Genomic DNA, 23,242 nt, shown 5'->3' with positions numbered 1-23,242 from the left:
CATTATTCAATTACTACTTCCCAAAAGTTCTGCAGGTACTTATTTGACTCATATGTTTTAGTTAACAGACATAAGTATTGTATAAGCCCGATGGAAATAACCGTAGATTAATGCTTCTCAGAGACATCTCCTGTGCTCAAGTGAACCAACTCATTCCAGCTGAAAAATGTGCAGTAGTAGCATAAGAACCTTACATAGATGTCGCAAAAACTGCATAGCTTACATGCTTTCTCACAACCACGAAAAAGTAAGTCTGGATCACATACTCTGCTTCAACTCATATAATGGGACTAAGGTATCGTAGGTAGATGAAAACGAACAAAAAGGCAGATGAAAGCTTCATCTCAGTGCTTCTTGCGTGAAAAGTGGTTGTCGTTTGGATTTCTTTTCCCACTGAACATCGAAAGGGCCTTCCTAACAGGAGGTTTCAGCGGTGCCTTCTTGTCACCACTGTGTGAAAATATGTCATCGACGCCCAAGAAATCGTCCTCCTACAACAACCAGCGAGTGTCATTTGAAGTACTTGTAACAAAGACCAAAGGGGAGAAGTCATGCACCCACAACTTCACAACTATGATATATAATATACAAGTACTAGAAAGACCCCACAGTAGCATAGGAAACTTAATTGTGTTCATTAAATTAAGCACCGCAAGTATGTCCAGTATCCTACTGTGATTGAAATATGCTTTTCATTTACGTTAAGAATGCTAGGGTACTGACCAGCTTGCTGGACTTCTTTGATTTAGGATGAAGAACCTTCTGAGGAAGTTGGTCTTCTCGTAGAATGGGGTTCTTAGTTATGGCATCTCTTCCACCTTGGGGCATTGGGAGTGAAAACTGCAAGAGAGGAGGCAAACTGTTAATAGCAGGAAAAGACTTTTTCAAATGGTCAGGTTGACACATGGAAAGAGCATGCATGGAAGACACCATACTGCAAGAAATGTAGAGCTTAGGAAGGCATCATACTGCAAGATGTGTCTGCCTATTAATATCACAGTAGATTTCCAACTATCCTTCAAACCTAATTGAAGGAAACTATTCTTCACTACTGCACTACTGAACGTCATTGACAATTAGAAGCATGAAAAGAATTCCCACAAAAACGTATGTAAACTGGCAAGTAATTGACCACCCAACACTTCAAGATTTAAGAACACACATCTAGGCCACATGAAAGAAAAGCAGCAAAGTTGTGTAGCTACACTCACCTTTGTGCCTCGAAGTGTGACGCGTGGGCGTCGTGAGGCCATAGTGATCCCATTTTCACCAACTGTTACTGACACTTTCCGCAAGGTTCCCCCGTTGCCACACTTTGGACAAAATATTTTGCCAACCTCTTGGGTCACCTTATAGCAAGCATGACACCTCAAAACCCACCTGTTACATAAAAATCCAAATACATGTTTAAGAGACCTAAAACAATATAAAATGGATATGGATTTGAATAGCTCTGGTGTAGCCAAACAGGTCTGAGAATGTTAAGTTCACATACCTATGCATCTGGCGTATTTGCATGCCACCTGGTGCCAAGAGACGAAGGCCAATCTGCAGGATGACATTTTGCATGGCATAGTCACTAGTAACACATGCTACACTAGATTCAGATAAAGACCTCAGAGCCCAACTCTGCTCACTGCTCTCATCATCCACAGAATACGCATCATCACCTCCCTCAGCCTCGCTTTTTATGTCCAGGTTATCCAATTCTTTAGTGCATGCATCAGTTTCATCATCATTGGCTTGATCAGAATGCAAATGTTCTCCAGCAATTTCAAGTTCATTCTCTACTTGATGTTCCAATCCATCGGTACTTGAATTGATTTTCTCAGGGACAGAAGAAGGGCCATCTGTTGGAGTCGAATCATGCTCAACTCCACCATTTTCAGAGAGGACTTTATCAGCATCAATTGATGGAGCAACAGAGCTTGTCTCAAGACTTTGTCCAGATTCCTTAAGGGCGTCACGCCTTGCCTTCCTCCGCAGATATCTTCTGTGTGTGCTGCGGCTAACAGCAGGTGTCCAACCTTCATTATTTTCATCATCTTCCCAAGCAGTGCATGCATCTTTGTTAGGCTGGTGTCCTGCGCCCTCTTGTGCCTCACAAACACTGTTGGTCTCACTCATGGGAATATCTTGATTCTCAAGATCCTTCAGTGGAAGTATCCGAGAATTGATATCTCCACCTGCTTCAGACATCTGATCCAACTCTTCCCACTCTTTCAGGTTTGGCACGTTAGAGCCCCAACCAGGCAGTGGAGCTTCTGACAGCTTTCTGACATTCACCTCACGCAGAGGAGGAGGGTGCTCCCGCAAATGGCTAGTCCCATGTATCTCGGCTTCTAACATGTAAGCCAAAGCAATAATCTTGATATCAACATCTGAAAGTGTTTGGATGTCACCTGTCTCCCTGGCAAATTTTGTAACTGCAGGCAATAAGGATACATAAGTTAGCTTCCCATATGGATACACAATTACACAGTGCTCAGATCAGGACAATTTGTAATAGAAGACTAATAACTATATCAATGTGATTTCTAGTTTGGCAAAGCTAAAGACATTGCAGTAAGAAAGCAAACAATAACAACATCAGCAAGAAAGGATGATATGCCAAAGCTGGAGAGGTTTCAGTCCGTCAGGAATCAGACAACACATAACCTGAAACGCAACTAGCGGTTCAACAAGCATGCTATTTCAGCAATCAAAATGCAAATTAACGACCACGAGCACAAAGCTTAGGGGAGATATCAGATATAACTCAGATTTTTTTTTTGTATCTACAAAGAGCTAACAGGCATATGGGCAAAAATTTGTGACCTTTCTTGACGAACTCCGGCGGAGGCTCAACGGTCTCGACGGGGACAGGGAGGAGCCCCAGGCGCCGCCGCGCGGCCGCGTCACGGACCTCCTCAAGCACCTCCGGCACGGTGACCAGGCGCCCGGCGGTCGTAGAGAGAGCAGAGCCGCCGGCGATGACGGCGTTGGCGTCCACCACGGCCACGGCCACGCCGCTGGAGTTGGCGCAGCTAGCCACGAGCCGGCTCACCGCCTGCGCCGCCGACTCCTCCGTCACGGCCTTCCTCTGAGCCGTCGCTGCGGCCCCCCACGCCCAGGCGGCGGGAGCGGGCGGAGGGATCGCTGCATCGTCGGAGGCCGCGGCCGCGGCAGTGGGGGTGGCGGCGGGGGCGAGAGGCGGCCACGCTTCCATGGGGTCTAGGGTTTGGGGCTCACTTTTCTCTTTCGCCCCCTTTGGTTTTGTGGTTTAGTATTCCCGCGGGATGAGGCTCGCTAAATATATATTGCAGTTTTACCTTTCAGTACTCAACTTGACATTTAATTCGATAATCTCCGCACTGCAAGGCAGGAGAGTCACAACAACCGGGCCTGATTAGAATATCATGGAGTTAAAGGGACTACTGGTGAATAATCACATCGTCCTCACCAGCAATAAAGAAGAGCGCCCCCTCGCAGCCCATTCCCCTCCTCGCCTCCGCATCTGGCCCCGGCTCTCGCCGCCGCCAACGGCCGCCGGCCGAAACCCTAATCCCTTCGCCGCCGCCGCCGCCCCTCACCAGATCCGGGGTTTCCTGATCCCCTAATCTGTCTCCCAGGCCACCGTAGCTCTTGCCGCTCCCCCGCCCAAATCTGTCCCATCCACCCACCCGCCCGCTCCTGCTTGTCTTCAGATTCGGCGCGCCGCAGCGTGTGATTCGTTATTTTAATGGTATTGTATCGTATACTTATCGGTGGATGGTGTATTCTCTTTCGTTCATTGTCGCGATTAGCCAGCTAATTTCGAGTATGAACTAGTGGCCCTACTGTATTGGAAAGCTTGATTTTAGGACTAGTGAGGTGTAGATTTATTTGTTTCATTGTCGTTTTTGCGCTGGAATTGCTGTGATGACTTACCAAGGACGGTATCTGAGCGAGGCATCTATCCTCGCATGATTATACCTGATCTGAGACAAAATGTCTGAGCAAATTTAATGAAAACTACAATACTAGTTCTCTTGGGAAGTTTCATGCTTCCCCGTTAACTTGTTTGCTGTGATGACATCTACAAGGACGGTATCTGAGTAAGGTGGCACTTAATAAGATGCCCCTTCAGTGATTACATCCAATCTGAACGAGATTCTGAGCAAACAGGTGCAATCTGCAATTGAAGAGCGTGTGCTGCGCTAGTCGAGCTAACAGCAAAATGCTACCCCTGCCTTTTTTTAAAAAAGTTTTGCACCCCTTTGGTCACTTATTATACAACTTATAGCTGTTAAGCATGGGTGGCTATGCAAGTTCAGATTTTATTTTCCCTTGCTTGCGGTGATGACTTGTACAAGGACGGTATCTGAGCGAGGTGGCTCTTGAAATGCCATTCCTTGCATGATTACATCCAGAACCGAGACTGATATCTGAGCAAAATTGAATATGTGAACAGAATACTTAGAATTGTCGTTCCATGTAGCTGTGTTCTCCTTTTGCTGCTTGTGTTTTATGATTGGGTCAAATGTTTTGCAGCAGTTTACATCTTTTTGGTTCATGATGTGTATGTGTGAACACAAGCTGTTTCTTTTTACAACAATTGTGTGCTGTGATGACTTGTACAAGGATGGTGTCTGAGTGAGTTGGATTCGCTTTCCTTGCTTGTTTACATCCAAAACTGAATAGTCTCTCAGCAAAACCATTTTTTCAATCTGATCATTGTTTGTCCTTAAGATCCTTTCCGTCTTTGAAACTTGTGATTGTTCTGTAATATTTTGATTATTGTAGGTTGTCTATGGATGATTGCTGTGATGACTCCTATTAGGACGGTATCTGAAGGGAGTGACTTTAAGTGCACCCCATCTGATTATACCAAAACTGAATATGGTTTCTGAGCAAATTCAGGCATATCACCAAAGAACCCAACCATGGATTTACCTTTTTTTGATAAACCCTGATTAATAACCAAGGCCTACATTATTATAGCATTGGATTGCCCTTTTTTTTTACTTCCTAGCACAGTTTTATCTTGTGTCCACTTCTGGGTCATGCTTGGTCTGTATATTTGCTGTGATGATTCCTGTTAGGACGGTATCTGAAGGGGTTGATGTCTAAGTGCACCCCCATCTGATTATACCAAAACTGAATATGGTTTCTGAGCAAGTCCAGCCATATGACCAAAGAACCCAACCCGTGATTTATAATTTTTGATTGACCAGATTGGTGTAATTACTTTACTAATGTTGTGATCATTATAGCATCCCTTTTCTATCCCCTTCTGCACCCTGTTTTGGATCATGCTTGTTCTTTTTATTTGCCATGATGACTCCTATTAGGACGGTATCTGAAGGGGGTGACTTTTGAGCGCATCCCTTCTGATTATACCAAACTCAATGTGGTTTCTGAGCAAATCCAGCAATACCACCAAAGAAGCTTTTCTCTTTTTGTCTCGTCTGATTGATGTAATTGCATCCTTTTGTTTTTCCAATGCCAATCTTACTATAGAATTGTGTTAGACCTTTTCCATTTTCATTCACTGTTTGTCGTCTTCTCTGTCCTAATTTGGGTCATGCTGGTTTTATCTGAGTGAAGTTGTGCTGGAAAAGCCTTTCTCCTAATGATCCAAACTGACAAGGAATTCTTAGTATAATTTGACAAAGTAATAAAGCAGGGAGTCATAGTTTGTTTTCTGCAAAAATACTATGTTGCTACAGTTTTCTCTATTGTTACTTCATTTATCCATTTGTAGCATTCTTGTTTTCCTGTGTGCTCAATTACATTTATATTTATATTCAGAAAATAGTAATGAATTTCCATGCGAGCTTTGCTAGCATTGCCTGTTATCAGGTATTAATCCTTAGAATATTGAGATATTCTGAAGTATTTTCACTTAGCCATTTATACTTTGTACCTGCCACTCTAGCAGTGTATCATTACTTGGATCTGCTTCCTCACTGTTTAATAACATTTTCTCCTTTGAACTTTGTAAACATTTTTCTTAGTAGTTGGTTATCGCACTTACAATCTCATATGGTACATGTTGTCCATGAGCTGAACTGCTTAAAGCTGAACTTCTTTCTAACTGATGAGAAATTTCTCATGCTAACATGTCATGTTGGCTATATTAGGAAAAGTTAATTTCTGTAAGCTTCTTTCTAAATGATGTGATTGCATTTTTTTCCTTACTGAATTGATCGCATCAGAATGCCACTCTGATTTGCCTTTTTATGCTAGCACTGCATAACTTGTAACGCTCTTTATTCTGTCAGGATGATCAACCACCACCAAATTAGTGCATCTTGGAAAGCTGTCCATTAGAGTCATGGAATCTGCTCCTGGTCATACCCCTCTTATACATGGTCTTCCTGATGAGATTGCTCTCATTTGCTTAGCAAGGGTTCCTCGTCGGTTTCATAATGTTCTCAGGTGTGTCTCAAAGAGATGGAGAGAGCTGCTATGCAGTGAAGAATGGCGCACTTGCCGCAAGAGGAACAACTTGGATGAGTCCTGGATCTATGTAATCTGTAGAGAATCAGGCATCAAATGCTATGTATTGGCTCCAGATCCTTCAAGTCGGTCCTTGAGAGTCATGCATATCATTGAACCCCCATGCTCAGCGAGGCAAGGTGTGACCATTGAGGCCTTAGACAAGAGGCTATTTTTTCTTGGTGGGTGTAGTTGGCTAAATGAACCTACGGATGAAGTTTACTGTTATGATGCATCCTCAAATTGCTGGAGCACAGCAGCTCCAATGCCTACACCTAGGTATTTCTAATGACAATGTTCATTGGCATCCCATGTTTTCCTTTAATTGATATTTGTATATGACATCACATATTTACCTTAAGCAGTATCCATATGTACCTTCTCAGTACCTATATATAGCGTCTCATGTTTTATAAGTTGTATATACAGCATCTGATACAAAATTGGCGACCACTTGCTGATGCGCTGTTACTTTATTTTCAGGTGCTATTTTGTGTCTGCATCTCTCACAGAGAAACTATACATAACTGGTGGACTTGGTTTGACAGATAAGTCACCAAATTCATGGGACATCTATGACTCAGCCACAGATTCCTGGTGCGCACACAAGAACCCAATGCTCACCCCTGACATAGTCAAGTTTGTTGCATTGGATGAGGAGCTGGTGACCATTCACCAGGCTGCCTGGAACAGAATGTACTTTGCTGGCATATACGATCCACTGGACCGCACCTGGAGGGGCACAGAGAACGAGATAGCACGCTGTTTCTCTAGCCCAACAGTTGTCGTGGATGAGACACTGTACATGCTGGAGCAGAAGCTCGGTACGACGCTGATGATGTGGCAGAAGGACACCAAGGAGTGGGTCATGCTTGGCAGGCTCTCGGACAAGGTTACAAGGCCCCCATGCCAGCTCGTGGCTATCGGCAGGAAGATTTACGTGATTGGAAGAGGGTTGAGCGTAGTAACAATCGATATGGATACAGCGGCCAGAGTTGATGGGTTCGTGGTCACCTCTTCCACTGGTCCATTGGTGGAGCAAGACTTGTCTCCCGAGAGATCCAGGGTTATCACCATCTGAAGGTGGCCTATGAGCTTGATATGACTGACACTGATTACCATCCATGTTGCCCATATTTTTGGGTAACAGGAATTGTTCATGCACATATACCGTGAATTCAAATATTCAATAAGGCTTGACACCACACAGTCAGTTTCTTTTGGTTCTTTTGTAGTTTGTGCTCTTTGTTCCTGACTGTAAGAAAAAGATCTGAGCTTGTTTGTTGAGCATCAGCTATACATGCTGTGATACTTGTTAATAGATGAAAGGATTGCTACCTATTTATTGCTGATTATCGTGATGATTGATACATGTTTATAGCCGATGATATGATGCATGTTTGTGGTGAAAATCTTGACTCTAGTCCAGCACCGGTGGGCGTATAGTATGTAATAAAGATTTGGCTTCATGCGGTCTTATGGTGATTAGCAGATTCTACTCTGTAGATGACTTGAGCAAATATTTTTCCTCCTGAAGGATGTTGAGATTTGGTTGACTGTAGAGCCATGATGCATGTGCTTGTGCTCATACTTAGGATGCCACTTGTTAGTAGATTCTTTTCCACTGGCGATGGCGATGTGCATTTCCATTTATGCTGTTTTTGGTATAACCGTGGATTGGATTGCGACTGCGATGCATGAGTATGTTGCAGAGGATCCGTCGAATTTGAGGGCAGGGAAAACGTGGATGGATATGCCAAGTGGAAGCAAAATTGTAGAGAGAAAAAAAAAACCTAAAAAAAAAGAACAGCGAAACTATCAGAGCCAGGTTTCGATCCTGGGACCTGTGGGTTATGGGCCCACCACGCTTCCGCTGCGCCACTCTGATTATTTTGTCCGTTATGAAGATATAATTACTTATAGTTTATGCTCAGGAGGCATACTAGCGGTAGCGGCTACTGGAACCCGGGAGGTACGTACATTTTTCACGTCTCCGAAAACGAAATTGGCAGTCCGTTTGGCCAGGTCCGCAACAGGACATAAAGAAAGAAGTAGGTTGTTGGTAGGCAGGAAGGCTAACAAACAAATCCATCCAACGACAGTGATGCCTCCTTGTTCACAGCAATGTTGAGGCATGGTGCTGCTCATCCGCATCGCGTCGCCTCACGTCTCTTCTTTCTACCCTTGTTAGGAATCAATGCAGTCAGTCAGCAGGGTGGGTCGAGTCTGGCCACCTCCCTCCTCCCATATTCCCATCCGAATCAGTTCAACAGTCATGGAGTCGGCAGGCAGATACCAGTTCACGTCACCGCCTTCATTGCTCCTACTCATACAGTAGTAATCCTTCTTCCATTCACATTTCACAGCCAATCAATCAGCCATTCTCACACCTTGAAATTTTTGAGTTCGAGGATGTGATTAGAAAGAATAATTAAACAATAATTTTCTCATAATTTTAAAATTTTCCAAAATATTTATTTTCTTTACAGGAAATTTAGTATAGGAAAATAATTGTTTGTTTTTCGTAATTAAATAATGTTGTTCTGTGTCTGTGCATCCATGCCGATGCATTTGGGTGTTTCATGAGTGCAAATATTTTAAAATGCATTTAGATGACGACTAGGTTCTTCTGAGAATTTTCTAGCTTTTTCTGGAATTTATTCTCATTTTCCTAGAGATTTTTTTATTCGAAGGCTCTAGAATCCTTTTCACGAGCTCCAAATATTTTATTTGGAATCCTCGTGTCCCAAACTATCTCTAGGAGTTTTCCTGGAATTTTTGGATTTTTTGGATATTTTTCGTGCTTTAAAAACATTATCTAGATTTTTCTAGATTTGTTTTCGCACTGGAAATTATATTCCGGAAAATAACAAAATCCTAAATCCTTATCGGACCGGATCCAACCAAACTCTACCCAACCCACATTAGTCCAATCCAACCCGGTTCCCTCTCTCTATCTCTCTGACAGTGGGTCCCGCACCACCTTCCCTCCAGGCTGAGCCCGTGAGGTCCAACTAGAGCCCAACTAGGCCCAGCTGCTCAGCATATTCTCGCATCTGCACGGCGTGCGCCGCCACCACCGGCCTAGGCGTGCACGCCACGCCCGTGCCCTGTCCGCGCCCCTATATAAGGCGAGGATCGAGGCCTCGACCTTGCCTCAGCAGCCCACTGTCCATGCCTCACCTCTGCGCAACGCCGTCGCCAGCAGTCGCCGGAGCCGCGGAAGCAGAGCGCCACCACCGAAGCTTCGCCGGCTCGTTTCGGTGGGACCTGATGCCGGAGGAGCTGGGGAGTACCACCAAGAGCTCCGCGATGTTGAGCCGCCGCTCTACTGCCGGTCACCATCCTTGCTCCGCCACTAAACCGCCGCAAATCGAGCTCACCGTGCTGAGCACCGCTAGGGTGTGATCGTGCCTTGGACTGCCTGATTCGCTAGCTCCGTCGCCCGCCGGAGGAGACCGCGGCCACGGGGAGCTTCGCCAGGACATTGTGCAGCTCCACTGCCGGTTGCCGTTGTCGTTTCGTCGCCGGGCAGCTCCATCGCCGTGAAGACCGGCCACCATCTTCTTCATCCGCTGTTAGTATTTGGCTGTCTCCGACCACCTCTAACCCCGACGAGCACACCCCCGGACTCTCGTCGACCTCCTCTCTCCAATGCGCCACCAGCTCGAGACCCTAGGCCACGGTGCACCGACAATTTGGCCGCTAGAGCCGTTGTTGGCCATTAGGGAAGCGGCCCTCCGCTTTTGCGCTAAGGCCCTTGAGGAACTAGCTAATCTCGGTTTGTTTCTTGTTGCCTTGGATCTTCTATAGATAACCCCCTGTGTAGACTAGGTTCTCACAAACAGATCCAATCCGTGGCCTTATGTAGATCTAACCCTAGTCATTTGCAAGCATTATTTATAGTGTCTTGTTAATCTTATCTGCTAGCCTTTTAGATCTACGGTTAATTCTATTTAGGTCCTTGAAACCTTGTTTAGTTCATAGAACCTTTGTTTTAGATCTGTTTAGATCCGTTCAAGTTACGTTAGGTTCATGATAACATAAATTACGTTAGTGGTGATTTTTTCCATCATGCATATCTTTAAAAATAAATTCAGTATTAATTTGGCTAATGACGGTTAAACGTGTCTTCTCTAAATAAAAGGTACTTATAGTTATACAACGCTTTTCATAATAAATGTTAATTTGATTAATGCTTACTCTCAAATATTTTTTCTAATTAAAAGCTAATTAGGTTTATACATCGGTTTACTTTAAGCAAGTGTTAATATGATTAATATCAACATGAATGAGTTTCTAATTATTACTTGTCTTGTTCAATACGACATATAAATATAATGATCGGATGTTATTGCATATAGTCTATTTTTCCAGAGTTAAATATTTAAATGGCATAATTTGTACATAAATATTTATAAATAAAAGTTGACTAGGTTTTACATCCTATTTTCAGATACAAATGTAATTTGAATTAAATCTAACTTAGGGTTTTTTCTAAAAGTATCTTTTACATATGCTTTCTAATTAAAAATAAATGCAGTATATAGCTCTTGTCTTTTCCTTTACAACCAATGTTTCCTCGATAGATGTGTGTCTTCAACGATAGTATCCTTCTTAGTGTTTCACGCACCTTCGTGATCCTAGAATCGAGCCCTATCGTACGTTCTTTTAAAGCTTTCTTTTGATTGGTGTATTGTTCTTAGTTGTAATTGTTTGTTTGTTTTGTATCCTTTTGCTGATGTTTGCTTCAAGTAGAATGATTGCGGTTCGAAAGCTTTGAAGATTAAGAGTTTCAAGAGAGTAAGAACTAAAGAGCAATAAGAGTAACTTTTCGTTGGAGAAAGGCAAGTGTCCCTAACCATCCTTCTATCTATACTTATTTACAAGAATACCATGTATTAATTGGAACATGGAGCGACCACACAGGAAAAGCAACCACAAGAACTACATGGCTCTGGTCTTGGCTAATTAATTAGAAACTCTAGTTTGTGGTAGCTTTACTTGAAAGAGGCAAGAGGGGGAGACATTAGTTGGTGTATAGCCCGACCCTCGAACTGATCTGCTCTATGGTAGCTTCGTAGTTTGAGAGAGGTTTATGCATTGCGCTGATAATGAAACCTTAGCGAGCTATCCTTACTAGGGAATCTTTGTAAAGGCTCCGTAGCGTCCCTATACAGTCACACCTTGGTAGTGTGATAAGTGCCTACTTTTGCACAGGATGGTTGGGTCTAAAGTTCTACTGAACTTTTACACGACTTATGGTGAAAGTGTACAACATCTTCAGAGTGTAAAACTAATATATCAGCCGTGCTCACGATCAAGAGCGGCCTGAACCGTCACATGATTAATAAACTTGAAGATGGACTTAAATCGTTATTCTAGTTATTTCTTGTGACCTTGCTAAGTACCAACCATCAACCATAAGTGTACTCACCCTTACTTACTGCTGCTCAGAAGAAGGTGTGTGAAGTTTTCTGAAGATGATGTTGAGTTCTAGATGTACGTAGCCCCCAGTTGATTGCCTGTGAAGTTTGGAGCCTTTGTTTGCAGGATTAAGCGTAAATCTCTAATATATCCTCTTGTTCTTTACTAGCAGAAATGTCCGTACGTTGCTACGGGTCATTACTTGCTCTCACGTTATTATACGTTTGTACGTAATATGTTAGCTTCGCTTCATAATATGTGGTAGACAATTCATCAAAGATGAGTGGTAGAAAAGACCATTACTCCATCACCATTGTGAAGGAAACAACAATTACCATCCAAATATAAAACTTATAGGAAGATATCAGCAAATACTACATATCAAACCACAGTGACATCATCAGTAATACTGAATGCCTTAACAGATATCTAAGTGCACAGCACATGCATCAACTGCAGTAAACTACAGTAGAAGTCGTGGCAGGGCACAAGTGCAGTGAAGCACAGTCATCCATCCACCGACCACCATCTGCTTTCTCCATTTTTTCCCGACGTGGCGACAACCAAGCCTACCCAAGGATAATAGACGGCCCAATAGGGCATTCAGTAGTCCCTAAAGGCCAACAGCTCAATACCAAACTATCGATCCTTGCCTTGCTCCTAGCCAGAAAGTCGTATAATCACAGGCTACGTTTTATGTGTCTTGGCTTATCTTATATCTACCTTACAGGGCAAACTCATGGCATGTACAGAATAATCTGGTAATGCTAAGATTCACGTATGGCCTACACATCCTCATGTCTGTCTGACCGCTTGAACTGTGCTGTGTAACTAGGAATCGGCAAAACTGTAGATCAATTTCGTCACCTGGGAGTCACGGGTATCACGAAGCGTAGTTGATCAGCCACTCTAAGCTCTGCATGAAAGAAGATTGCACGGGGTAATGAATGTTGGATGGTGATAAAAGTAGATTTCTGCCTATTGCTGGAACTGTAAGAGCATGGTTCATGGTGATTTGTGCCCAGTAACTTATAAAAAATCAGAGGAGAAAAATGTCCATTAGGCATTCAGGTCATCCTGCATCCTCATGTGAGTCTACATACATGCAAAGAGCTACTCGTTAGGCATTTCCAGTCTAGCTAGAATCAGAACATGTAAAATTGGAGTTGGTGTATGTTTAGAAGCTGACTGACTGCCGCAAAAGGTAAAAAAAAAACCATTGCATATTCAGGCCCTGTTTGGTTACTCTTGCTAAAGTTTAGCAGCTAAAATTTGCTAAACTTTAGTTGCTAAACTTTAGCAAAAGCTGTTTGGATACTCTTGCTAAAAGGCATTTAATGAGCTGTAAAAAGACCTATCTACCTGTCGTTGTCGAGATTAGTGGATCAAGACTTAGACTAGTAAATTTCTTTTATGCGCGTAAGGCTTCAGATGGTTTAAAAAAGGCATGGGAGACACGGGGTTTAGACTAGTTCGGGCAAGGGAATGCCCTATGTCCAGTATCAGGAGCTGCTCGTGTTGCCCACGCGAGGTTCTATAGTAGGGGTTACAGGAGTGCGAGAGAGGGAGCTGATCCCAGGTCTCTTGGGTGTACACTGATGCTCTAGATGGGTGTCGGTGTGTTCCGTTCGCTTGAGAGCGTTTGTTGTGCTTTGGGTTGTCTCTCCAGCCTCTCCTGTCTCAGGCCCCTGGTTCTCCTTTTATAGCGTAAGAAGGCCATCGAGGTTACAGACGAGACTGGGTGTCAAGAGAAGTAAAAGAGGTAAACATAGCTACGTAAAATACAACACGAGGGGAGGAACCAAGTCCCCAGATCACCGGCGTTCTCGCCGGCCTTTGACTTCTGCCGGCGCGTTTGCCGGAGGAGGGCGGCCGCCGTCGCGTCCCGTCGACGGTCTCCTCAGTGGCCGTCGCAGCCAGGTGCGATGATGGTGTTTCGTCGGGGCTCTTGTGTCCGTTGCGGGAGGCGGCGAATCCCGCCATCCTGCTGACGGTCCGCGGAAGGCGGGCGTCGCGTCCCTGCCGCCGGACGCGCGGGGCGCGAGAACGGGCGAGGCCTGCTCTGAGCGGTGCAGGCCATGAGTACCCTGTAGCGAATCGGAGGGGGTCGCAGCCACTGTAGCTTGTATTGTGCGGCCGCGCATTGGTACTTGTGGCGGGTTGCGTCGGGGATGCGGATATCCTTCTTCCTGATAGAACTGCGGCGCATTTATGGCGAGATCGACAGGGGGACCCACGAGATCCGTGCCCAAGGCGGACACATGTCTGGTGGGCTCGGGTTAGCCCGAGCCCCCGTGCCTGGAGTCGGGCGAGGCGGAAACCTGCGGCGGGGGGTCGGGCGCTCCCGATCCCAGACCCGCGGTCAGGCGAGGCGGAGCTTTGTCTTCCGGGGGTCGGGAGCGTCCGACCCCGGGACACGAGGTCGGGCGAGGCGGAGCGTGGCTCTCGCCCTCCATGTTGGGCTGACAGCAGTCTTTATTCCCTTAGGTGGGCCTGGGCCTTTGTGTTTTGTTGTTTTCATGGGCTTCGACAGGTCGTTAATATTTCTCCCCAACAGTAGCCCCTGAGCCTGTGGTGGAGCAGGGATGCTCCTCCAGAGGCTTTTGTCGCTGTCCGTAGGGGGTCCTCGCAGTCGATCAGGGACAGGAGGTGTTGTTTGCGCGGCTTGACCGAGGGGGTTGATCAGGCGAAGCATCCTGTGAGCGACTCAGCGCGGGAGGATTTCTTGTCGTTCTCTTCTGTTTGAGAGCCGTAAGTCGAGACCACCCGCGTGGTCTTTGGTTGCGAGGCTAGCCCCTGAGCCCCCGCGCGTTGCAGGGGACGCAGGAGGGGGGAGACAAGCAATAAATGAGGGGTATAGGTTATCCAGCCCACCTTTTAGCAAGTTTTAGCAACCAAAAACTTGCTAAAGTGCTAAACTTTAGCAACTCAACTTTAGCAATTTTTAGCAAGGGTGTTTGGCAGTTTAGCAGCTAAAAGTTGCTAAACTTTAGCAACTAAAGTTTAGAAAGGTGGAACCAAACACCCTCTCAGTCCTCTGTTGACCACTTGGATAAAGCATCAAAACTGAAACAAAACCACCATGACGCTTCTGCCAAATCAATACATTTAACACCGTCCCCTATTATACCAAATGCCTTCGATTAAATCTCTGTACCCGAATCTCAATACATGTTAATGGGGCTGCCAATTTTAACCAACTACTGCTTCAAATTCATGCCAATGGTATGAAAGGCGAACAATTCAATCCACCACAAACTACCCTTGTCCCACATCCGAATGCATTCACTTCGCTAAATCACCGAGATGGTACGGCGAGATCAAGCTGCGCCGCAGCTAGAGCGAAATTAAAAGGGATCTGAGGCGAAGACATCAAAGGGGAGAGAAACGAGGGGGTGATGATAGCGTATGGATCTCGGAGAAGAGGAGGAGGAGGATGGCGAGGGAGGAGAGGATGGTGATGAGGACGCCGGAGAGGGTGCGGCTGTAGAAGTCCTCGTTCACCTTCGGGTAGGCGTCCAGGTTCCGCACCTTACTCCAAAGCTCCATCGCTTGAGCTCATGCTGCCGGCGAGACCGCCGGAAACCTAGGACGAGGTAGCTCCGCTTGGATCCGGCGTGCCTCTAGTGCTCGTAGCCATGCTCCCCCGACGGCGCCTTCCCAAACGCCGACGAGCTCCGGCTGAGGCCGCGCGCAGGGGTAGCGCGGGGGAGCGTCGGGGCGCCCCGCTCCGGCCACCGCCCGCCAGTCCACTGCCGGGCGGCGCCAGACGGCCGGACGGAGTGCGGCAGATCTCGATCCCCCGAGGGAGGGGGACGAGGGAGCTAAAGCTCTTTTCCCTTTAATCCCTCGCTTTCCTCTTTTTTCCACCTGAGCCCCCTATATTCACAATTGGACTGCGGGTTGATTTCACGAAAGTCTGAGGGGTTTTTTCGAAACGAGCGCGACGGACGAAAATTGCTGGCAGAGACGTTGCTTGCTTTAATAATAGGTAGGTATACATAGATATGATACCGTTCACTTATCATATCATTATATATGTATGAAATTAGATCCTACCGTATAGATATATGTAGCACTTAGTTTTGTTTTAAAACCAGGTGCCATCAAATCAAATCAACGTCGGTCAACAGAAAAACAACCAGATTGTCAATTCTTCTCAACACAAACACGACCACTAATCCGTCCTCTTCCTTGAGCTCTGCAATCAATCTGGCGGCGTGCGTGCCCGTGTGTGTATTCTGCTGTACCACCCGCATGACCTTCCTTCTCCTCCCACCATCGCCGCCGTCCTAAGGCAAACGTTTCCAATTCTACGTCCTCCGCATCTTTCACGTCCCCCCTCCACACGGATCCAATCCGCACCAGCGCCTGCCGCATGCGACTCGGAATCGGATCGGACCCGTACCCTGCACTACTGCTCCGATTCTTCTTCTTCCTTGCCCACGCCTCTGCTCCCAGTCTCCGACCAGGACCTCTGCTCGTGCCGCCCGCCCCATATAATCGCCGTCCGGCCACCTACGACCAGCCTCCTCGGCAGTTCAACAAACGCAGCAGCCACCGCTGAGCGCCACCATATAGCCGACGCCCGCGTCTCGCCAAGTCGCAGCCTTTTTCTTCCCCCCTTCCGTTCGGAGGCAGGCCTCACCGCGGCGCAGGGCGACAGACACCTAGAGCCGCCGCCGCGCCATGGCCGTGCCGCCCGCCGGCGCTGAGGCCGAGGCGTCGCCACCGCCTCCGCCGCCGGGCTGCGCGCGGTTCCCGCCGGTGCACGAATACGACCCCTCCGCGCGCCCGCGCCGCACCGTGGCGGCGGACCTCGACGGCACGCTCCTTGCCTCCTCGTCCGCGTTCCCCTACTACTTCCTCGTGGCGCTGGAGGCGGGGTCCTACCTCCGCGCCCTCGCGCTCCTCCTCGCCGCTCCCCTCCTCCTCCTCCTCTATACGGCCGTCTCCGAGGCCGCCGCCATCGCGCTGCTCGTCTTCATCACCTTCGCGGGGCTCCGGGCCCGCGACGTCGAGGCCGTGGCGCGCGGCGTCCTGCCCAGGCACTACGCCGCGGGGGTGCGCGCCGACACATGGGCGGTGTTCCGGGGCTGCGCCGAGCGGAGGGTCGTGGTCACCGCATCCCCGGCCGTCATGGTGGGCGAGTTCGTGCGCGAGTTCCTCGGCGCAGAGGTCGCCGGCACCGAGCTCGAGACGTGCGCCGGGGGGAAGAGGTTCACGGGGCGGATCAAGGCCGTGCTCGTCGGGGAGAGGAAGAGGGAGGTCGTCGAGAGGATGTTCCCCGCCGGCGACATGCCCGACGTCGGGCTCGGCGACCGCGAGAGCGACCACGACTTCATGGCCATCTGCAAGGTACTCATCCGTCCAACTACCTACCATCCATGACCCATGCTTTTGCTTAGAAAATTAGTTGATTTGATTGCAAATTGATTGAACTTTGTTGTGGGATTAATTAACTATGACTACTGCTCCAGTCAGAGTAAGTAAGCACTAGGGAGGGATTTGCTATTCTTCCAACCAAACCTTTCTAGAAAACATGTATAAAGAATTCTTTTTGTAGAGAAAAGACTTTTTCAAAAACATATTTTTTTCGAAATAGCAGCAGCTAATTAAACAATCACCCAACTGTCGCAGGAAGCTTACATGGTGCCGCCCGACCGCCGCGCCCCGCGCGCCGCCGCGGACACGCTGCTGTCCCGCGCCGTCTTCCACGACGGCCGCCTGGTCCGCCGCCCGGACCCGGCGCACGCGCTCTTTGCGCTGGCCTACCTCCCGCCCGGCTTCCTCCTCGCCCTGTTCCGCGTCTTCTTCAACCTCCTGTTCCCGGTGTGCCTCGTCCGCCACACGTACCGCCTGACGGGCATCAACCTCACCGTCCGCGGCACGCCGCCGCCGGCGCCGCGCCCGGGCTCGCCGGGGTCGCTCCTCGTGTGCAACCACCGCACGGCGCTGGACCCGATCATCATCTCCATCGCGCTGGGCCGCCCCGTGACGTGCGTCACCTACAGCGTGAGCCGGCTCTCCACGGCGATCTCGCCCATCCGCGCGGTGGCGCTGACGCGCGACCGGGCGGCGGACGCGGCGCGCATTGCGGAGCTGCTGGAGGAGGGCGACGTGGTGGTGTGCCCGGAGGGGACGACGTGCCGGGAGCCGGCGCTGCTGCGGTTCTCGGCGCTGTTCGCGGAGCTCACGGACCGGATCGTCCCGGTGGCGCTGGAGGCGCGGCAGGGCACCTACTACGGGTCGATGGCGCGAGGGTGGAAGTGGCTGGACCCCTACTTCTTCTACATGAACCCGCGGCCCGGGTACGAGGTGGCGTTCCTGCCGGCGCTGAGGGCGGAGGAGACGTGCGGCGGCGGAGGGAGGAGCGCCGTGGAGGTGGCCAACCACGTGCAGCGGGTGATCGCCAAGGAGCTTGGGTTCGACTGCACCACGCTCACCAGGAAGGACAAGTACATGAAGCTCGCCGGCAACGACGGCACGGTCGTCGTCGGGAAGAAGGGCTGCAGGGATGATGACGATGCTGGCTCGGGATCCAAGAAGCTTGCATGAAGAATAATGTGTATTGTCAAGCTGCTGGACTCATTGGAACAGTTCTGTGACAACATGTAGTTAGGCTTAAATTATACTTGTGTTTTTAAAGATTACGGATGGGAGCTGATCTCGATGGTATGAATCTTACTGTTTTTTTTAAAATGAATGATGAAAGGAAACTGAGAAGAAACATTGTTGTAGCAGTTGTTTGTTTTACTTAGCTGTATGTACACAGAAGAATTAGGGCGCGTTTGGTTTTTCGAGCTAAAATTTAATCCGTGTCACATCGAATATTCGGAGGCTAATTAGGAGAACTAAATATAAGTTAATTATAAAACTAATTGCACATATAGAGGCTAAATGACAGAGATCAATCTATTAAGCCTAATTAATCCATCATTAGCTAATGTTTACTGTAGCAACACATTGTCAAATCATGGACTAATTAGGCTTAATAGATTTGTCTCGCCGTTTAGCCTCCACTTATGTAATGGGTTTTGTAAATAGTCTACGATTAATACTTCTAATTAGTATCTAAACATTCGTGATGGGAGCTAAAATTTACGGGAGGAACCAAACACCCCCTTAGCATAGTAACAAATTAAATCGTTAGCTAGTCACACCATTAGAGGCAACTAAAAGCCCAATGGCCCAAACTGCAGATGGCCTGCCTCGTATATATATAGAAGCACCCGCCGCTCGGCCTCTCTCGCACGCCTCTTTCTCCTTGCCGGCCGCCGCCTCTTTCTTGATCTGTCCCCTGTCTGAGAGAGATTACGTCGCCATGTCCGCCGGCAGCGGCTTCCCCAACTGGGTGCTTCTAGAGCCCTTCGTCTTCCGCAGGGACGACTACGAGTCCTTCACCATCAAGTTCGTCGATGTCGCCCGCGACGATGGCATTGGCTATGGGGCACTCAAGCCCGGTGCTGCCTTCACCATCACCTGCCACACCCTCACCCTCCCGTTATTAGGCAGCATGGAGTCGAAGGGCACGTAAGCAGCATGGTGTGGAACAAGGACGGCCCGGCCATCACCTCGATCCGGTGAGCTCTGGACCAATGCTCGCCTCCCGCGCGAGGTTCTCATGTTCCCCCCAGTGAACATCGACAGGCCAAATGTAGTGCACTTCCTTGTGAGCTCAGACGGATACGTGATGTTGAAGACGTGGCTTGTCGCAGTTGACATGGAACACCAGGGCTGTGGAGTCAGTCACTCAGTATATCAACGGGGAGGAGGACATTGGAACTGAGGACGCTGACTTTGTAGGAAACTACATTACTGAGTCTTAATCTATACAGGATCTTACGCATCTAAGAACATGAACACCACTTAGAGTAGGGATGAGACATCCAACCAACAACCATAGTTTGCGATGATCCGGCCATGATTGTCGTGGACGAGGCCGGGATGGGAGCTGCCGTACATGTACTCGCCGTAGGTGTACAAGCTTGACGTAGATCACGCCTGCCTTCGGGCCTCCACCTCGTCTGTCTAGGGACGGTGATGGTGGTGTGGCGGTAGCCTTCAGGCGATTCCAGCGCTCCCACCATCGGGTTGGCGTGTAGGGGGAGTTCTCTGGAGGTTTTGGTGCGTTAGCAGTCAACCCAAAACCCGCCAGCCCCTCCACTTCTTATAGCGCAGGGTCGCTCGGGGCCACAACCATAGTTCGGTTGCGCCTCCGATCGAGGCGCGAGGTGGACGTTCGCGAGGGAAACGTAGTCGGGCATCACCTTATCCCTCCTATTTTTCCTCTCTGTTAGTTTCCCTTTTGACCACCTTCAAAGTATTTCCAACAGACTTGACCGATGACAGGTCCAGCTGCCCCATGCCCTTTCTCTCCTGTCAGTTCTCCAAGCACCTCCGTTCCTCAGTTCCAAGGTCCTACACCCCATTGTTCATCACTTTCATCCTGTTGGCATTTCACTATTGCTTATAGTGAAAGATAAACATTAACGACCTGCTAATGACCCCTAAGACAACAATCATGAAGGTCCAGGCCCACTTGCGATACTGACGATTGCCGTCGGCCCAGCATGGGCAGGGAACATCCTGCTCCGTCTTGCCCGACCCAAGGCCCCGGGGTCGGATACTCACGACCCCTCGATGGCAAAACTCCGCCTCGCCCGACCCCGGGCGTAGGGGGTCGGACTCATTCGGACCCACAAGACAAGAATCCACCTCGGGCGCAGACTGGCAGACGAGGGCGCGGATCTCGTGGGCCCCTCATCGATCTTGCCATAAATGCGCCGCGGCTCTGACGCGCAGAAAGGCACCCACGCCCCTCGACATGACCGCCACAAGTACCCGGGCGGAACACTGTAGCCGCGACCGCATAGGCTACAGTGGCTGCCGCTCCCCCTGATTCGTCAAGAAGCACTCATGGCCTGCACCGTCCGGCGCAGGAGGGAGTTCCATCCGCTCTCGCGCCCCACATATCTACAGACAGGGACGTGACGTCCGTGTTCCATGGGCCGCAAGCAAGACAACAGGGGTCAGCCGTCTTCCCCGACACGCACAGTTGCCACAACCGAACACCATCATCATGCTTGGCGGTAACGGTCGCCAGGAGGATCGTCGACAGGATCCAAAGGTAGCCGCCCTCCTCCAGTGGACGCGCTGATAGGGGCCGAAGGCTGGAGCAGCCGGCGGTGACCCGGGGACTTGGTCCCTCTCCTTGTATTTTACTTTACTTAGCTTATCTCTTTTACTTCTCCTCACACCTGACTCATCTGTAACCCTGAGCTCTCCTTGCGCTATAAAAGGAGAACCGGGGGCCCTGAGATAGGGGGACTCTCAAGCCAACAGAACTCACATACACTTTCCTCTAGAGCATCAGTGCACACCCAAGAGACTTGGGACCGGCTCCCTCTCTTGCCCGTTTGTAACCCCTACTACAGACCCCGCGTGGGCAACACGAGCTGCACCTCATACTGGACGTAGGGCCTTCCTTGACTGAACTAGTCTAACCCCGTGTCTTCCCACGCCACCATCCGAAGCCTTACGCGCATAAAAGAAATTTACTAGCCATAGTCTCGATCCGTAAATCTTGATAACGACAGTTGGCGCGCCAGGTAGGGGACCTTTGCGCGTACATCACCGACTTCAGATGGCCACACCAGCTTCGCTCCGGGCTCCCACGTCCGCTTCGGGAGCTTGGACTTCCTCACCACGGGGGAAGGGATCGAGCTGATCCCTCTCCTTGTCTTGCCCGCTCGCCCCATCATCTTTGGCTCCGCCACCGGGATAGTGGCAAGCGGCCGGGCGCGCACTGAGGGGCCTCCTTCAAGGGAGCGGCCCTTCGGACTGCGCAATGCCGCGGCGACCTACGGTCGTCTCCTAGCATGGTCCATGACTGTGCCACCCGCGAGCAACGAGCTCGTGGGCGTGGCGAGGACCACTTCTAATGCCGGCTCCAACAACGGGAGCCACCACCCCTCGCGCGAGTGCTTCATGGCCGACGCGCACTCCGAGGGGTCCAGTGATGACGGCACCGAAGGGAGGCAACGGACTTCCCCACCGCGCACCGCCGCTACGACTGGGGCCCTAGCAAGGGCCCCAGTGCGACCATGACAGCCGGAGGCGCGCGCGGCGCCCCACTAGGAGGTCGAGCGCCCCCGCAACGAAGGCGAGGCACGACAACGGGCGCGCGACGTCCAGCAAGGCATCTGCACGGACGAAGATCGCCCTCAGCTCTTCGCCCGCGCCAGCTAGAATATTGCCGCAGCGGCGGCCCTACTCCGACGACTCCCCGAGCCGGCGACGCCCAAGGAGCGTCAGGCACACCAGGAGGTGCGCAACCTGCTCGAGTGCGCCACCGTCCAGCAGGTGGAGAGCTCCGCGTCCCGGCGACGCGGGCAAAACACCAGCAGGGTAGCTCCCACCGCACCTCCCGAGAGGCGGGGGTAGTCTATCCACTAGCCTCCCCCAGGGCGAACAAGGCCGCGCCCGCTCGACGGACTCCGCCGCCCGCAGGAGGCAGGGCTCAATCCGTTCACCGGCACTGCGGCCCCGTCCGCGACGCCCGTGACACTCTGGACGCGCGGAGGTGCTCCCGCGCGGACAGGGAGGAGGGGGTGGACTGCGGCTATCGCGTCCGCTGTGGTGGCCGCTACGACAGCGAGGAAGATCGCAGCCCGAGCCCTGACCCAGTGGGGCCCAGGGCCTTCTCCGCACGCATCCTAAACGCGCCATTCCCGACGCGCTTCAGGCAGCCTACAAACATGGCCAAGTACTCCGGGGAGACAAACCCCGGACTGTGGCTCGATGACTACTAGCTTGCATGTCAGGCCGGTGGAGCGGACGATGATCTGTTCATCATCCGCAACCTCCCACTCTTTCTGGCCGACTCGGCGTGAGCCTGGTTGGAGCACATCCCTTCGGGTCGTATCTGTAGCTGGAACGACCTAAAGGAGATCTTTGTGGGGAACTTCCAGGGCACGTACATGCGCCCTGGCAGTTCCTGGGACCTCAGGAGCTGCCACTAGGGGTCAGACGAGTCCCTCCGGGACTACATCCGACGCTTCTCAAGGAAGTGCACCAAGCTCTCCAACGTCGCGGACGCCAACGTCATAGGAGCTTTCGCGGCAGGAACTTCCTGTCGGCCTCTTGTCCACGAGCTGGGACGCCGGGGCCCGCGGACCACGTAGGAGCTCCTCAACATTGCCACCAGCTTCGCCTTGGGCGAAGAAGCCGTCGGGGCGATCTTCGACTGCTCGAAGGGCAAGGCGAAGCAGGAGGAGGACGCCGACGAGGGCACCTCCAACCGCCAACAGAAGAAGAAGAATAAGCAGCTGCGCGAGGCTCCCCTCGCGGC

At 50.0% G+C, this 23,242-nt stretch overlaps 2 protein-coding genes, 8 non-coding genes and 1 pseudogene across 10 annotated transcripts; 9 read left to right on the top strand and 2 right to left on the bottom strand.

The window, feature by feature from the left end:
- Nucleotides 1-133: 133 nt before the first annotated feature.
- LOC117841503 (RNA-binding NOB1-like protein) lies at nucleotides 134-3,262 on the bottom strand. The gene is made up of 5 exons (XM_034721897.2): nucleotides 2,818-3,262; nucleotides 1,496-2,426; nucleotides 1,212-1,380; nucleotides 724-840; nucleotides 134-491 (listed from the first exon to the last, which is right to left on the bottom strand). Exons 1-5 carry the CDS (start codon nucleotides 3,206-3,208, stop codon nucleotides 345-347), a joined length of 1,755 nt encoding a protein of 584 aa, XP_034577788.1. The 5' UTR covers nucleotides 3,209-3,262; the 3' UTR covers nucleotides 134-344.
- A 627-nt stretch (nucleotides 3,263-3,889) lies between these two features.
- Nucleotides 3,890-3,984, top strand: LOC117841831 (small nucleolar RNA Z118/Z121/Z120). The gene has a single exon (XR_004637410.1). It is a non-coding gene; the product is annotated as a small nucleolar RNA Z118/Z121/Z120 (small nucleolar RNA).
- Nucleotides 3,985-4,039: 55 nt separating this feature from the next.
- On the top strand, nucleotides 4,040-4,145 carry LOC117841829 (small nucleolar RNA Z118/Z121/Z120). Its single transcript, XR_004637408.1, has one exon. It is a non-coding gene; the product is annotated as a small nucleolar RNA Z118/Z121/Z120 (small nucleolar RNA).
- A 164-nt stretch (nucleotides 4,146-4,309) lies between these two features.
- On the top strand, nucleotides 4,310-4,417 carry LOC117841830 (small nucleolar RNA Z118/Z121/Z120). The gene has a single exon (XR_004637409.1). It is a non-coding gene; the product is annotated as a small nucleolar RNA Z118/Z121/Z120 (small nucleolar RNA).
- A 160-nt stretch (nucleotides 4,418-4,577) lies between these two features.
- Nucleotides 4,578-4,676, top strand: LOC117841836 (small nucleolar RNA Z118/Z121/Z120). Its single transcript, XR_004637415.1, has one exon. It is a non-coding gene; the product is annotated as a small nucleolar RNA Z118/Z121/Z120 (small nucleolar RNA).
- Nucleotides 4,677-4,776: 100 nt separating this feature from the next.
- On the top strand, nucleotides 4,777-4,878 carry LOC117841832 (small nucleolar RNA Z118/Z121/Z120). The gene has a single exon (XR_004637411.1). It is a non-coding gene; the product is annotated as a small nucleolar RNA Z118/Z121/Z120 (small nucleolar RNA).
- A 160-nt stretch (nucleotides 4,879-5,038) lies between these two features.
- On the top strand, nucleotides 5,039-5,142 carry LOC117841833 (small nucleolar RNA Z118/Z121/Z120). The gene has a single exon (XR_004637412.1). It is a non-coding gene; the product is annotated as a small nucleolar RNA Z118/Z121/Z120 (small nucleolar RNA).
- Nucleotides 5,143-5,287: 145 nt separating this feature from the next.
- On the top strand, nucleotides 5,288-5,389 carry LOC117841834 (small nucleolar RNA Z118/Z121/Z120). The gene has a single exon (XR_004637413.1). It is a non-coding gene; the product is annotated as a small nucleolar RNA Z118/Z121/Z120 (small nucleolar RNA).
- Nucleotides 5,390-6,246: 857 nt separating this feature from the next.
- LOC117841504 (F-box/kelch-repeat protein SKIP4-like) lies at nucleotides 6,247-7,803 on the top strand (annotated as a pseudogene).
- A 475-nt stretch (nucleotides 7,804-8,278) lies between these two features.
- TRNAM-CAU (transfer RNA methionine (anticodon CAU)) lies at nucleotides 8,279-8,350 on the bottom strand. Its single transcript has one exon. It is a non-coding gene; the product is annotated as a tRNA-Met (tRNA).
- A 7,689-nt stretch (nucleotides 8,351-16,039) lies between these two features.
- LOC117841463 (glycerol-3-phosphate 2-O-acyltransferase 6) lies at nucleotides 16,040-18,632 on the top strand. Its single transcript, XM_034721854.2, has 2 exons — nucleotides 16,040-17,247; nucleotides 17,530-18,632. Exons 1-2 carry the CDS (start codon nucleotides 16,579-16,581, stop codon nucleotides 18,445-18,447), a joined length of 1,587 nt encoding a protein of 528 aa, XP_034577745.1. The 5' UTR covers nucleotides 16,040-16,578; the 3' UTR covers nucleotides 18,448-18,632.
- The last annotated feature ends 4,610 nt before the right edge of the window (nucleotides 18,633-23,242 follow it).

This window comes from Setaria viridis, chromosome 1 (assembly GCF_005286985.2).
Source record: "Setaria viridis chromosome 1, Setaria_viridis_v4.0, whole genome shotgun sequence".
Taxonomy (NCBI): Eukaryota; Viridiplantae; Streptophyta; class Magnoliopsida; order Poales; family Poaceae; genus Setaria; species Setaria viridis.
This window is presented reverse-complemented; position numbering and strand designations above follow the sequence as displayed.